Source organism: Amphiprion ocellaris, chromosome 13, assembly GCF_022539595.1.
Source record: "Amphiprion ocellaris isolate individual 3 ecotype Okinawa chromosome 13, ASM2253959v1, whole genome shotgun sequence".
NCBI classification, from domain to species: domain Eukaryota; kingdom Metazoa; phylum Chordata; class Actinopteri; family Pomacentridae; genus Amphiprion; species Amphiprion ocellaris.
In genome coordinates this window covers 21,904,820-21,920,959 of record NC_072778.1, presented here as the reverse complement: position 1 = coordinate 21,920,959, position 16,140 = coordinate 21,904,820, and the positions used below count along the sequence as shown (strand labels likewise).

The 16,140-nt window shown below is 37.7% G+C and overlaps 2 protein-coding genes across 2 annotated transcripts; both read right to left on the bottom strand.

Moving 5' to 3' along the window:
- Positions 1-1,162: 1,162 nt before the first annotated feature.
- gdf9 (growth differentiation factor 9) lies at positions 1,163-6,646 on the bottom strand. The gene is made up of 2 exons (XM_023268739.3): positions 6,138-6,646; positions 1,163-2,887 (listed from the first exon to the last, which is right to left on the bottom strand). Exons 1-2 carry the CDS (start codon positions 6,511-6,513, stop codon positions 1,953-1,955), a joined length of 1,311 nt encoding a protein of 436 aa, XP_023124507.1. The 5' UTR covers positions 6,514-6,646; the 3' UTR covers positions 1,163-1,952.
- A 1,958-nt stretch (positions 6,647-8,604) lies between these two features.
- Positions 8,605-14,977, bottom strand: sowahab (sosondowah ankyrin repeat domain family member Ab). The gene has a single exon (XM_055016669.1). The coding sequence runs from the start codon at positions 14,888-14,890 to the stop codon at positions 13,553-13,555; it is 1,338 nt and encodes a 445-aa protein (XP_054872644.1). The 5' UTR covers positions 14,891-14,977; the 3' UTR covers positions 8,605-13,552.
- Positions 14,978-16,140: the final 1,163 nt, after the last annotated feature.

Sequence of the window (16,140 nt, the reverse complement as noted above, 5' to 3'; positions counted from 1 at the left end):
CTCAATAATGTCCACCAAGTTCACCCAGCCCTTTAACTAGAGTGAGACAACATTCAAAACCCAGCATCGGGAACCTTATTAACTGTGCATCACAGATATTGTGTTGCCGATTTCTTTTCCACGATTCCACTCTTAATCGGTTACTTCCGTTATAGTGTGTACTCAGTGGCTTCATGATGTCAATTCTGCTGTAGAGATGCTGTGCATTGAAACAACAAATGCTTCTTCGCCCATGTTACAAAGATTTTATAGAATTTAGTAAATACTATCCTGCATTTATATTTTTGTTCCTTACAGTTAAAATTAGGGTTACCTACCCATGTAATTTTCATGTACATATACATTTTTCCCTCTTCAGAGTTCATCAAACCACACCACCACCGTCCCACGTTCAGGTTGTTTGCATCTTTTAACTTCACAGCACTCCGTTCTTTTTCCAAATACGTTTACCAAAACTGAGCTGCTGATTTTGCACGTTTTAATGATTGTGTATGTTTCTTCTGCATGTGCGTTTGTACTATTAATAACTGTATATAGAAAAGGACTGAGTGTGGGACTGCAAGGAATGTGATTTTTTTGTTATCCTACTTGACACATTTCTTCATTTGTTAAAAGAGTTTTGTAGCATTTTGTTCCTCATTTTAAACTAGATTTCTGAATATACTTGTAGGGGAGCATTTTTCTTCAGAATAAGTAATCTTACCTTTAATGCTTTGGGCAAATTTTGCTGATGATACCTGCATAAATTTCTTTAAATAGGGCACCACTGAATGCAAGACTTTGTAGTGGAGTATTTTTCCAGTCTGGCATTATACACTTACATATATAGAGAATCTGAATACTTCTTCTACCATTGGTGGTATTTAGTTTCAACATGCCCCTGACTGTCCAGTATTCAGCAAAACACAATCAAAGATCAATATCAGAAAAAATGTAAAAGAAATTTGAGTTATGAAAATCATATTTTCTAGTACTGTATCAGATAACTAATTTCCTCATTAGTGGTCTCCCTCACACAATCTTACTTAAAGTACAGTAAGGGCATACTGTAAAGTGTATTTAGGAGTGCCAAGTGGACTCAACACTCTTGACAGGACACAAGCTATACCAATAAAAATCTCCTTTTGTGCACCATTTCAGACAGTTGTATGCAGACAAGGACAACATTTATGCATGCTACTTTTAATTTTCCAACTTTTCACAGAATGTCTAGGTAATTTCATTCTTTTCAATATTAGCTGAGCACAGATACACAGTGAATTCATTCAATTTGCATAAATAGACATGACCTGCACATTCAACCAGTACAAATACATAAGCATGCGGTCGGTTCACACGTATGCAGTCACTCAGTGACCAGAGGTAATAAATACACACTGAAACCTTGACAACTTTCATTCTGGGCATTATAAAGACAGCTGCCATTCAGACAGCCGTCTGTAATCCCCAGGAATAAAACAATATGTAAAAGGTTTGATACCAGTTTGTGTCTGTTTTTTCCATTTTTTTGTTGTCCAGAACAGGGTGAAATTTGGCAATTGTGTTAAAGAATAATGACAGACAGCCCACGCAAAATAAGTTAACAAAAAATGAACTTAAAATAAATAATACATCACACATTTTTTTCTTCAAGTGTGTTATATTCACTACCATATATGCAAACAGTAAGCTGCAGAACAGGATACATTTGCACCTTTTGTCATGCCTTAACAAAAAGGAAATAAATGCCACGCATCTATGTCATGTTAAAATACTTTGTTTAAGTAAACACACCTGCTCCAGATCAAACTTCTTTCATGCACTTTATAAATTCATGAAATCACTGAGCCTGGTCAGAATATTTGATTCTTGGAAATAGTTCAACTGTAATGACTGATGAGGAGGTTCTCTGTGATGCTCTATTCAGCCTGTAGACAAGAAAGAAAAACAAAAGACCTATTTTGGTAGCCAGCTTAGCGACACGTGCACCTGGTGGCAACCATGTCTTCAAACTCCTTGTAGACATAGGAGCCGTCCTCTTCGAAGATCATGACACTGAGGGGGCTGTAGTGGGAGGGAACACACGAGGGCCGGGGTACAGAGGAGTCAAGCTTCTCGTAGATGATGTTTTGCACCATGGTGTGGACAGGCGACCCGTAAATGAAGCCCATCGTCCTCGGGCAGATGCCTCTGCAATACCTGGGGTTGTACTTTGGTGGAAAAACAATCCAGTGATCCAGTTTGAGCTGACTGAATCGTACCCTGAAATCATACAAGGCACAGTCGCCTGTCGGGAATTCAGAGCTCGGAAGCAGCTCAGGCAGGTGGATGTCCAGGCTTTTATCACCTCGTTTGCTCTTTGGGGCTTCCCTCTTCCATCTCCTCTTGCGCCTCTGTTCTGGTTTAAAAATCATCTGCTTCTGAAATGTATTCGATGTAGTGGGTGGCCTTTGACCTGCTTTGGCATTGTCCAGTAACCTCTGGTGGGCGATTTTGCTGGTGTCATTGAGGTAAAGAAGCAGAGGAGGGGACCTTAGGGTGAACTCCAGTGGGCTTCTGTGCCCATCAGCCCTAACTCTTGGCTCGTGTGGGCAAGTGACGTTGATGAGCAGGTGGATATTCTTCTTCTGGAACTTTAACAGAGGCTGAAGGAAGGCAGTGACATCGATTTCCACCCAGTTTCTCCAACTCCTCCCGTCAGCACTGGCCGTGAAGTTCACTGCGCAGTGGATGCCGGGACACAGCTGGCACTGGTTCCACTGCTCCTGCTCCTTGATGCTCAGGTAACACACAGAGGTAACAGGCGCCGAGTGGTCGTGGTTGAAATTGTAGAGCAAGGCCGACTTCAGAAGCTGCTCTTTTCTTCTTACTTGATCAAGGCTGTAGGACAATTCCTGCATAAAACTTTCTGAGGGAAAACATAAGCAAGAGTGACACCATTACATGTTGGTCTCCAAAAAGAAGATGTCCACGCACTCATGGTTATGCTAAATTTTAATGAGCCAGAAAAAACATTAGCATTGTGCACATATTAATTTAAGTAAATGATGTCACAGATGCCTTCATGTGACTTTTAAGGGGAGACAACATGTATAAACACTCATTTTGATGGATTAAGTGAATTTAAACAAATCAGCTCCCTTCTTTAAAGACTATCATTTAAAAAGTAATACAAATATAACTGCACAAAAATGATTTAATATGAGATGTACTCACTTGTTTGTGTTTCTTGAATCATATCTTTTTAAAATGACCTAATGACCCAAAATGACTTAGACAAGGTGCTACCATGACAAATGGTATAGAGAATTCCTCAATAAGAGTCAATAGGTTTTTTTTTTTGTTTTGTTTTTTTTAAATAAAATGACTGACTTAACAAGCATGTTCATTTCGTCATTTTATTTCCATATAGTAATATGAACTATTAGATTTTTTTAAAAAGTCATAATTCAAGAACCTAACTGCTAAGAAGTTCACCCTTTGACACCAGAGAGCTGCAGAGTATAATAAGCTGTATTTAGAAATCCCTTTTCTCAGCAATGTTACAAAGTACTGAACAAAAAAATTTAAATAAAATCAGACTGGGCAGATAATGAGAATAAAGCCAAGATTAAAGCTGCTACTGGACTCTTCTGACATACCCTCACTTCCTCCTCTTGAGCAGTTTACGGGCACTCTCAAGCTTCCAATTCTCTATGTAATGACTTTGCAAACCACAAACTACACATTACAACTTCACTATACACACAAGGCCACACTGTAACTCCTATGCTGCTGCTGTGTAGAAGCTGCTCTGCCTTTTACCTGCGTTTCCTGTAGCATCGCTCTTTGTGGTTGGATTTAAGGCTTAGGTTAGGTCATGGTTAGCAGAGGTTAGTGGTTGTGGTGGGGTTAAGCGTCTTAGAGAAATAGTCTTAAACAAAATGGAAGTGCAATAATATGAACTTTCCACTGATTTTCTGTGTGGAATTCTTTTCAGACAGAAACTATATGGCACAATATCAACAAATATTGCCAAGTTGCCAGAACCCTCCACACAGTAAATAAGGGTCTTGAGTTTCCTGGGATCCCAGAGCAGTTTGTAATCTTGCTTCATTTTGAAAAAGTGACTTTTAATACCTTTATTACAATATTTAGTCACTGTAGTTGTATCCTGGTCATTCCTTGTCAGTTCAGCGAAGGTTACTTGACCATCTCAGAATCTGTTGAAACTTTGTAGGAATGATCTTTGGCATCCAAAACTTACATCTGCCCTTTATTTTATCTTTTTTTAAAAAATGAAATTCCATCATTTCCATACTTTTTTACTCAAGAGAAATTTTCAATAAATCTCTCACGTTTTCAGGACTTGTTCAGATGAATGAAGAGAATCCAGCAAATACTAGCAATCAAGACTCATCTTTTTGCTTAAGAGCTGTCCGATTCAGGATTTGTTCATAAATTGCAAAGAAAGTAGATTTTACTCTCCATTCGCCAAAAACTTCTGAACATGTCCTGAAAATATGAAGATTCTAGGACATACTTCAAGCGATATCGACATCTGAAAGTGGCATCTTATTTAATTTCCAACTCAGATGATTTATTGAAAGTTTCCATTGGGCGATATATTATGAAAATGTTAGTATTTCAGCTTTTAAAAAAGGCAAATATCAGTTTCAGAAGTCAAAGATCATTCCTACAAAGTTTTAAGAGATACTGAGGTGGTGACGCTACTGACCTCCTTTATTCGGAAAACGAATGTCTTATCTACTTTTTCATTAGACTGTAACCTCAAGCATGCGACCCTAAGCAAGTATTTTTGGGTGTCATTTTATATTTTCAGTGCCATTTTTAATAATTTAATTGGCCCTGGAGTCTCAGTAATGTGAATATTACATCGTGTGCACTTCAGCAAGCGGGGAACGTTCCCACAACACTTGTTAACATTACAAGTTCTAACAATCTAATGTAAAGACGGTTTAAAGGATATTTATCATTTCAAACAATGATCCATGTGAGGTTTAAAGTTTACTAAGATAGAGCAAACTTCTCAAACCAACATTAAAAAAAAAACATCTAAGATGTTTGGAGGTTTCCAGAGGACTGAGGATGATTCTGTAATTGAAGATATTAACAAAGGTTAAACATCTTGCAATATTGTGGATGTTTTGGGAATGTTGCTGTTGAGAACGTTCTCTTATAAACAGTTCCCACAATGTTACATGATGACAAAGGAAGGTCATTCTCTATGCAGCCCTCAGGAACTGTTTTCAGAACTGTGGAGAACTTTATCCTGCCTTTAACCCCTTCAGACCTGATTTTTTTTTCTGCTGAGCAAAAATTTTTTTAATCCAGTTTTAACTCCTCTACGATATAGAAATGTAGAGGAAAAACTACATTTTTGCCAAGTAAATTTTTCAAAACCGTTTTTACATGTCCATTACAATGGACACCACGACTGAATGGGTGTGAAATGTCATTAAAACTTAAGAAAAATAGGATGCGTTTTTAACATTTGGAAGTGTGTACATGTCTGGGTGCAGGTCTGAACACCTTTACATGTGTATGATTTTGGGTAACACAAAATCAAGACATCAGTTTTGAAGGCTTCATCAGTAAAATATCATGAACACATTGCCATACTTTTTTAACATAGGAGGCTACCAACTGATCACATAAACAAGTGGAACAGATATGAGCTTGTGGATACTTTTATCATTTCATTCATTTTCGATGAGCGGCCTTGAAGCAGTGTTTGTGCGGTACAAAGTACAGGTAGATGTTGGTAGATGGTTGCATCTGGTGGCCTCTCTCTATCATCATAATTTCACATATGGTCAACCATGTCAAATTGCACTTCAAATGAGAAATATATATAAACAAATTGTCAGCGTTTAGCTATGGCAGCTCACAGATATTCCATAACTTTGCATGTGACTCTAAATAATGAAGTGTTGACTAATATCACCAAAATTATCCATTAAAAAAAATCCTGGACATAAAGGTTATGAAATATATTCAGAATAATTTAGATTCTTAGTGATCTAGACCCTTAAATATGTCATGTCCATTGCAGTGGATGCAGGGTCTGAACTATCTTACTGAAAACTTTGCTAGAACTTTGCAGAACTTTTATCAGAAGATAGTAGTTCTAGCTGGCTGTCAGCTGCTCTGCTCACCGTCATTACTCTGTGCAGGACACTCGTCATGGGGCTTGATCAGTCGGACGGTGTTGTAGATTTTATACCCGTCCACGCTCCTCTGCACCTGGGATGACTTCTTGTACACCTCGGTCAGATATTCCATGTACCTGTGCTCGGGCTTCATCTTCTTCTTGAGGCCCGGGTTCCACCTGGAGCCTCCGTGCTCCGACAGGGCTTTGAGCAGCGGGGAGAAGATGCTGCCGTACGGGTAGGTGAGGTCCCCCAGGGTGGGCAGCGCGTTGGTGGCGGCCGGAGAGGAAGTAACTAGCGGACAGCTGCAGGCGACCAGCAGCAGCAGCATCACAGCGCGAAAGAAACGAAGGGCGGCTGACATGAGCATTTGTTTTTCCATCGTAAACAACGAAACCGGTCAGAACTCAGAGAGACTCTCTGCCGAGAGCTCGAGGTCAACGGCACCACGCACGTGCCGCCGCTGATCAGCACGCGCAGGTGTTAGCAATCAGCCCCATCAGTCATTTCCCTGTTGGAAGAAGAGACTTTATATGAGAGGAGACCTGCTACCCATCGTCTGCACAAGCATCTACAGGCTGCTGCTCAATGTGGAGCACTGTGACTGAACTGAACGACCCTGTAAGTCACCCACTTTATTATAAAACTGTCAAATACTTGGTAGCATGCACTGAAAAAACTAAAGACTAGCAGTTCCACGTTATTGAAAAGGATTTATTATGTGTCGTGAACACAGACTTTATGAATTTCCAAACATTTTTACTATTAACTTGCTCCACTTAACCTTTCTTTTTCTTGTCTTTTTCATATTTTTGTTCATGTAGTGATTTTGAAGAGATTGATTCATTCAACAACAAAATAGTGGACATTTTTTGATTTTTTAAAACTGTAGCTGTGTGTTGAAACAGCTTGAAATTTTGCTGACAAAATCAAATCATTTCAGTTTAGATTTCACAAATATTAGTTTGATGCAATTACCAATATTAGGTCAACCCATAATATCAAAAATAATTTTTGAAACTTAGGTTTCTCTAAAACTATGCATTAGAAGTTTTATCTTGCAACTATGCATTTGATTAGATGGTGGGAATAGATCCCCTGAATTACTTTTTTTCTATAAAATAAACAGTTCAAATCTAGCAGAATTCATTGTTTTGTAATTATGACTGCTTATAATGAAATTATCTTCAACCAAGATAAAGATAAGATAAAGTTCTTTATTTCTCCCCACTCCAGGGGAAATTTACATTGTTACAGCAGCTTTATTTACAATATATACAAGGGTGGCAAAATTTTTTAACAGAAAAAACAAAAATAAAAACAAAGTCCAAAAGTGCAGAGATGTGCAGTGCAAGAATGTCAGTGCAAATTTTATGGTTTGGGGTGGTAATGATGTAGTCCAGTTTATGTTAACATCAGCCAGTGATGCTGATGTTGTAAAGTCTTATAGCAGATGGGATGAAGGACCTGCGATAGCGCTCTTTCTTGCAGGGTGGATGTCTCAGTCTGCTGCTGAAGGAGCTGCTTAAAGACCCCACAGTGTCATGCAGCTAACTACTATCAGTTAAGCAGCTTAAGTTTTCCTCCACCTTCAAAGGTATTTTGGATTTTTTAAAAACATGCAATGTTTAAATCTTGAAAATGTAAACCCTTAAAAGGTTTATCTAAATAAGCTAGACTTTTATCTAAAACCAAAAAACAACTAAACAACCAAAAAAAAAAAACAAAAACTGACAATCTGTCAGCAGACATGGTGTTAAAATACCATTAAAAACTGTGGTGTTCTTTTAGGATTTAAAACTATATATAAAAAACAGCAAATATATATAAAACAATTATGTTTTTTTTGCTGATTTAAATCCAGTACAAATAGTGTAGCTTTACATTTACGTATTGTAAAGAAAACAAATTACTATTTGTGAAAATAGTAATTTGTTTTTGTCCTTTTTTAAAAATACAGTTAACATGTGATTTAAAAAATGTATCTGTCTTTAATGAAATTTAATTTAATAAAATGCAAAATCTACAAAAACTAGTGAGTCTTGTTTAAAAAGATACAATTAAACTGTTGAAAACTGTTAATTTTTTTAGTGTACTTTTGTAAACACAGAATATTTAAATATGTTTCCATAAATTCAAATATTACATGAATTAAAATAAATTTAATCTCTAGTAATCTTTATTATGGTATAAATGCACAGCACTAGGTACACTTTAAACATAATGGCCTGTCTGGTGACATGACATGAAGAGTATATAAACATCCAAAACTTTGTAAAGGAGCAGAAGTTCATGTTCAGAAGTATAAATTACAAGTCAAAAGTAAAAGAAAAGCTGCATCAGTGAGTTAATATTTGCTGGAAGTATGCTAGCTTAATAGTTTGCTAGTTAACAGCTGCTAGCTCATTATGTAACTACAGCAAGAGGTATGACTGATATATACTGAACACAAATAGAAACCGAACATGTAATATTGTATTATATTCATTCATTATTTTTAATGTAGGAGAATAAATGTCTTGTTCCAACACACAGCATCTCCACAACAGAATGAACATCATAAAGACAAACAAGTACACACTATATTGGAAATGATACTGGGAAGATAGAGAGTGGTGTCCAAGTAATGAGTTACATCTGCAATAGAGTGGGCTAATGGGGTTGTTGATGCTGGTTTGTATAATGTTGTCTCACTTTTCCTAAAGGCCTCGGCGAAGTTGACATTTTGGACACGTGCTTTCAGAGCATCACGTACCAGATTGTCTGTCGTACCATGTTGTCTGAAACTATTTTTTAGATGACAAATGGTGCACTTGTGGACATACGAGTGAATGACTACAGCCCTTACTGACACGCTAGCATTCGACAGCCGAAAAGCCTTCTCTTTTCTTTGTCTTGGCATCTGTGGCACTGTGTTATTTAAATAGATCTGCATTTTAAAGTGCCTGCTTATATTCTCTGATCAAAGGAGCATCTCTGTGCTGGCCACCCCATCAGATCACAGTCCTTGAAGGCAACACTTGACGAGGGTGCGGATGTTTCAGCGGTTGAGAGTTTGTCACCAGGTGAACAGCAACCAATTCTGCTCAAAGTTGGATAATTTCAACTAAATTAGGCTAGCTAATTGCGAAAATTGTAGCTAAAAATAAATAAATAAATAAAATGTCTTTATTGTCATTGGACATATTGTACAATGAAATTTGAGTGCATCTCCTTCGTGGGATAAAATGATAACAACAGATAAGATAAAATATATCTCAAAAATATACTATGCAAGATATATATTATATATGTATGAAAATAAATAGTCAAATAACATATAGATAAATAAATATTGCACAAATCCACCCAAAACTGCACTGTCCATGCTAAATGTACAGATTCAAGAGTTATTGCACTGTGATTTATTGCACTAGTTCAGCTGCTTTAAGGCACAGGGGGTAAAAACTATGTAAACAGTTAAGGTTATTGTTGACTTACTATCTGCAAATAGAACATTTTTATTTTAGGATTAAGTTGCACTATTGGAAAAAAAATAGTGTTTAGTCAGTGGTAATTTCTTGTCAAATGGTTCACTTAAATAAGGTAACAAATATCTGTGTAGTAGGACTGTTCAACAGTATTCTGGTTCACTTTGGGTGACATTACGAAACAAAGTGTAGGTGGCCACTAGAGGGCAGAAAGTACACTTCATAACAAACTGCATACACAGGACACTATTACATTATATTTTACTGGCTGAACTTAGTCACAGATCCTGCAGAAAGAAACAAACAGATCAATGTCCACATATATTTGATTATTGCTTGTTTTTTCCACATATTGCTTGGAAAAATATCAGATCTTTTTGGGTTTCACCAAACATTTGTTTCCTTTGGGAGTCTAGTTATCTTACTTGGGAGACAAAGAGCCCCCTTTTAAAGAAAAAATACAATACTTTTTTACAGATAATGAAATTTCTAATAGTAAAAGAAATAGCGTAATCTCTACTAATGACTAAAAGGCTGCTTGTCAAATGTGGCCTATATTCATCTTGTCTGCTGGAGAGGTCTTTTCATTAGTACAATGAGATCAAGAAGTTTTATTACATCATCACTTAAACAATCATGTGGTTTTATGTTGACTTTGAGGTAACTCCTGTTTTGCACAGCTGGGCTTTGCCAGACATTCATTTTTTAAGAATAATTTATTCTGAGTGTGTTGCATGTACTAAATATGAGAAATACTTGAAGTTGACTTGACATTTTTACTGGAGGCTCCTCTTATTTTTACAGTCTGCACAGTATGTTCTGAGGTTTTGACAGAACACCTTGTTGCCGAGTTCAATTTGGTTGTTTGCCAGAGCAGATAATCCAATGGTAGTCACTTTACACTATTTAGTTAGTAGCAAATCTATTTAAGTATTTATTTTTAAATGCATGTATGGTTTAAACAAATGTGTATTTGTAAAAAAAAAAAGTAGTACCTGTAAAATTAAACCTGGTAAAGCAAAACTATTGAAAATTGCTAATGAAAATATGACCGTATCCTAAATTTTGCTGGGCTAAAATAGAAACCACAGCTGAAGATGAGGCAAATTTCCAGTCTTTTATCAGTTCACTACAGTGTGATTTATTTAGTGCTGTCTCAAATAAACACAAGGCCTATGCTGAGTTAGTCTGGTCAACATTAGCAAACTTTCAGCAAACAAATGACCCAAATTTACCAACATTAGGACACTTTAATTTTGATGGCTGAAGCCTTTTGTGTTTAGTGAGGCTTACACTATGCCTTAGAAAAACATAGTCGATTGACATGTTATTACTGCATATTTGAAAGAGAGCAATTTTTATTTATTGTAAAGACTTACTTTGTTCTAAAACACCACAACAGTACAGTCCAAAGTATCTACCCTATCATAGAACTATCAAACACCTTTTAGTGCAGTAGCTGTCAGGATAATGAGACAACATTCACTCTGACTTTATGTTGATTACATTGATTTTAGGAGATTAACCTGTTTTAAAATTGTGATGTTTTCAAGGCCGTACGTGTCCCAGTTTCACACCATACAACAATGCAATGCATAATATGTTCATTGTTCAGTTTTACAGCAAATACTATCATTAATATACAAGAACTTGATGTATTGAAACATTTTCACAAACAGAAAGTGACACAACACAGTTCTCTTCACTGAAGAGGCTTTGATATTTGGAAATGTTGTCTTGATCATGGAACATAAGAAGTCTTTCTCTTTTTCTAATCATTTAGTTCTCTTGCAGCGTTAAAGAATGTGCACATGTACACACAAAGCAACCTAATGCGTTGAACTGTTCCTGTGAGTGCAGCTGTCCTTTGTCATTATGCAGCAGCTCCTTTTCCACCAAACAAGACAAAGGACATTGTTCTGGCACGGTTTTGCTCATAGCTTCATTGTCTGAGCTCCAACTCTTTTCATGTCATCAGGGATTGTTTTTTTTTTTTTCCACTGGGTCATTTAAGGATGAACATTGCTCTGTTTTTGTACCAAACATAAAAGGCAGACTGCTGGTTTCATGCATGTCTGTCCTGGGAAAAGGAGTTTACTCAGCCATTTATAGAACAAAAAAATGCATTTTACTAAGGTATTGTTGGGGTCTTCTGGGCATTTAGTCATATTTAAACAAAAGAAAATGCTCTGCACTTATTAACTTTAAAATATCCTACAATTTCCTCTTTTATTTATATTTTACATATGAGGGAATGTGTGTCAGGCTTGCCTTCTGCAGAATGTTTTTGCTAAAATAATTGATTGCTGTATGGTTTTGAGAATGTGACTGATAATCCAGAAATGGGGCCCATGCTGTGCCACAAAAGGAGGCCACCTTCACCCATCGCAGCTTCAAGATTACAAAAGAAATTGATAATGCAAACATTTCAGCACTGACTGCTTTGCATAAACGGCTCCTTGTAGGTCCCTCTTCACATGTAATGTAGTTGAGAGATAGTTTTTAGTATTTTATAAAAACTATCATTATTTACTGAATGTTTTTGCTCTGCTACATTTGCCTTGAAGACATGAGCTGATTCAAGATTGAAAAATAGTGACTGTCCTACTTAATATTAAGGGGAGTCCTTTGTATCAGAGGCACTCTAGTTTTAAATGTAACATTTTTCAAAAATTAAAACATGAGTAAACCCAGAAGTGGGATGGTTGGTATTTTTTAATCTTTACCGACTACTGTCTGGAGCCTTAAAGAACACGTCAAATTTATATTTTTGCCACATTTTAAACTACCAAAGTTACTGTTCTTGACCCAGTGCAGCCCCCCTCATTCATTTATTTATTTATTATAAATGATGATGATTTAATTGGATGATTACATTTGGATGATCAGACAGGGTTATCCTGCATAGAGGAAAGTTTGGCATCAGCTCCAATCTAAAATCACCATTGCCAAAATGATAAGAATTGAACATAACACTTTTTAACCAGTTTTGTTAATTGGGATTTCATTTAATCAAGTGTAGTAGACATTTTTGTTTATCAAATAGTCAGAAATATCAAGAAAATGCACAGATTTCTGTCAAAATGTGCAGCACAAACTCACTACTGTTACTGAAATGATTGTGCTCACTGTCAAAGGTGAATTCTCTGCCAGAAAAATCCTTGTTAGATTATCGTAAATATGTGACCTGCTGTGACCATGTGTGGTCCATTTTCAATATTCCCTCATACTTTACAATCAGGTATCAAAAAGTGACATCTAAAAATGTACTGCACGTTAGGATAATGACAATATGTGACTATGACAGATTGTTGGTGTTACTAGTAAGAAAATAAGAAAATTAAGTTAAATAAGTGCAAAGTAACATCCATCCATCCATCCATTATCTATACACCGCTTAATCCTCACTAGGGTCGCGGGGGGGCTGGAGCCTATCCCAGCTGACTCGGGCGAAGGCAGGGGACACCCTAGACAGGTCGCCAGTCTGTCGCAGGGCTACATACAAAGACAAACAAGCACTCTCACATTCACACCTACGGGCAATTTAGAATAATCAATTAACCTCAGCATATTTTTGGACTGTGGGAGGAAGCCGGAGTACCCACGCGTGCACAGGGAGAACATGCAAACTCCACGCAGAAAGATCCCGGGAAAGCCGGGACGTGAACCAGGGACCTTCTTGCTGCAAGGCGAAAGTGCTAACCACTACGCCACTGTGCAGCCCCGCAAAGTAACATGTTATTTGTTAATGCATGAAATCCAACTAAAGGGGAATAAAGAAAATTATAAATATCATTCATAAATAGTACATCCAACAGTGATACACTGTACAAGGCTATGCAATAAGAGCATATTTGCAATCCAGTTTTTAGACTCTAAGTGATGTAGCATTAGTAATGTAATATAACATGGAAAAAGCATTTACTCCTACAAATTTTAATCTTGTACATCTCACCAGTCATGGGCAAACTTAGTCTTTTGTTTCTTCCCCATGTGAGGCTGGAACAGTTTACTGATGGTGTTGAAGCTTTTCGTCTGCTCCTTGTATTCCTCATCCTCTGTCTTCTCCCTGCTCGGCTTCATGCCTCCCACAATTGCTCTGAGCTCAGCTGACGCTCCTTTGCCCAGGTAGTGGAAGGCCTTCTTGCCATCATTATCCCTCTTGTTCACACTGGCTCCATAACTTTGCACCAGCAGAAGCATCACCTCAGTTTGGCCGTGTATGGCTGCGATATGCAATGGAGTGTATCCTCCGTGTGCTTTGCTGTTGATGTTCACACATGTGCCTCTTTTCTTGCAGAAGTCCAGGATCTCGTGCATCATCTGGCTGTTTCCGTCCTTGGCAGCCCAGTGCAGAGCAGTGAAGCCTGACATGAAGTCTTTCTTCTGGGCCAAGCTTGTGTCCCTCAGCAGCAGGGCATATACTTGTCCCCAGAGTCCAGCTGCACATTTCACCAACCACTCATGAGCTAGTGGCTCCAGAGGCACAGACTCACAGTCCTTTGCATCATCTGCTGATTTTGTGGTCTTACTTTGGGGCCTCACCTGGGGACAACCTGTGTCCTCTTTCTGCCTGTTTTTCCAAAGCTGTGATTCTCTTAATGCATCCTTCTTGCAAGCTGCCAAATTCAGAGCCTGTACGTATCTTGAAGAAACTTTGCTTCCCAAGCTGATAGTTTTTGGCCGATGCACTTGGGAATGTGATCCGTCCTGTGCTGCTGAGGCTCTCTGAGGTGATTTCACCGCTATGACAGCGAACACAGCTTCAGATCGGCTCGCCTGATCTCTGGAGATATTCAGGACTCTGACAGTAGTCGTATCCGCACTGCTAACACTTCTTGATAGCTGCCTCTTTTTCCGCATGCTCTCCACTGGCGCACATTTAGCATCACTGCAATAGTTTCCATTTAGGCTGGAGGGATTGCGCACATTATTGTCTTCAAAGTCTGCGTAAACCGCCCTGGCTGACTCGGCTCCACGAGGAGACGAAAAGCTCGTGTTTTGGCTCGAGAAACTACAATCCAGCTGCGTTTTCTGCGCAACATCGTGCGTCAAATCTTTTACGAAGTCCTGGTACCTTCTCTTCACAACCACGAACTTCACCTCGTCTATCTGTTTGACCACAGCGACGCTGTTCACCAACTTCTTAAAAAGGTCCCTATTGTGCTGCTTTTCCGCAGGATCGCTGCAGCTGATGTGACTCCTGAAGTTGTTCAGCAGCTCAGAGTTCCTCACTTTGCCTCCGTGTTCCAGTAAAAAAGACAGAAGAGACTCCTGGGTCAAGGCCATTTTAGTGCTGCGGGATCAGAAATATGAAAAGATGCAGCAGATAGCTTAAGTAAAGCCTGAGAGGATAATGTGTCTGTGCTCCCCTCTCTGCTGTCCTCCACCAACCTGCAGTTCCAGAGCCTCTCCAAATAAACCCACCCGCTTTAATCTGGCTCAGCCCCGTTAACGGGCTGCAGCCAGGACACGATTTACCACAAAACTCATTCTTTATACTCGCATTTAGAGATTAAAGAGTCTATTTAAAAAAAAAACAACTATCCGAATAGTTTACTATCTCAGCGCAAAAGTTGAACATGGACCTCACAATTTTTGTTGCTGTTGAAGTTTAATTATTGTAAGTTCATTAATAGTATTATTATCTTTTTATTTGGATCCAAATGCCAACAGTGTAAGAAACCTCTTAAAATCCATGGGTTTATTATTATTATTATTATTATTTTTGTTAATGCTGTTGATGAGAAATTTAAAAAAACAAACCCTAACAGCAGTTTTAGAAAGATAATTACTGTTAATATTATTATTACTATATTATATTATTATTGGTCTGAGCACCAACGGTGCAAGGAACCTCTTGGAATGCAAGTAATAATAATAATAATAATAATAATAATAATAATAATAATAATAATAATAATAATTATAATTATTATTATTATTATAATAATAATAATTATTATTATTATAATTATTATTATAATTATTATTATTATTATTATTATTATTATTATTATTATTATTATTATTATTATTATTATTATTATTATTATTATTATTATTATTATTATTAGCTTTGCCAGCAGAATCACCACTTCCCCCAAAACACTGAAATGAGTCGTCCAGGGTTTCAACCTGGGCCTCTCACAATTTATGTAAGAGTCATACCACTAGACCAGTGTTTCTCAAATAGTCGGGCGCGCCCCCCTGGGGGGGCACAGAGGCATGTCAGGGGGGGCGCGGGCGACTGGGAGGAAAAGGTCCTTCAACGCGGAACTAATTAGCTGAACTATTGTTTTAACGTCGGCCTGTTTTTCGTGGCGTACAACAATACTGAAATTGTGCTGGCCTATAGACTGTATATGCCATAGATATAAAAAATATATATATATTAATAATAATAATGATCTTCTATATATATCTATGGTATATGCACTGGCCGTTCAGACTCCGAAGTACAGACTCCCGAGAACGGGAGAACGCATCGTTAATGTGCAGTCGGAACACCAGCGTACTCGATCACGTCACATACTCGG

Coding starts and splice junctions, on each gene's coding strand:
- gdf9 (XM_023268739.3), bottom strand. CDS start 6,513: ATGGAAAAACAAATGCTCATGTCAGCCGCCCTTCGTTTCTTTCGCGCT. Junction 2,888..6,137: donor TCCTGCACAGAGTAATGACG/GTGAGCAGAGCA, acceptor GTTTTCCCTCAG/AAAGTTTTATGCAGGAATTG.
- sowahab (XM_055016669.1), bottom strand. CDS start 14,890: ATGGCCTTGACCCAGGAGTCTCTTCTGTCTTTTTTACTGGAACACGGA.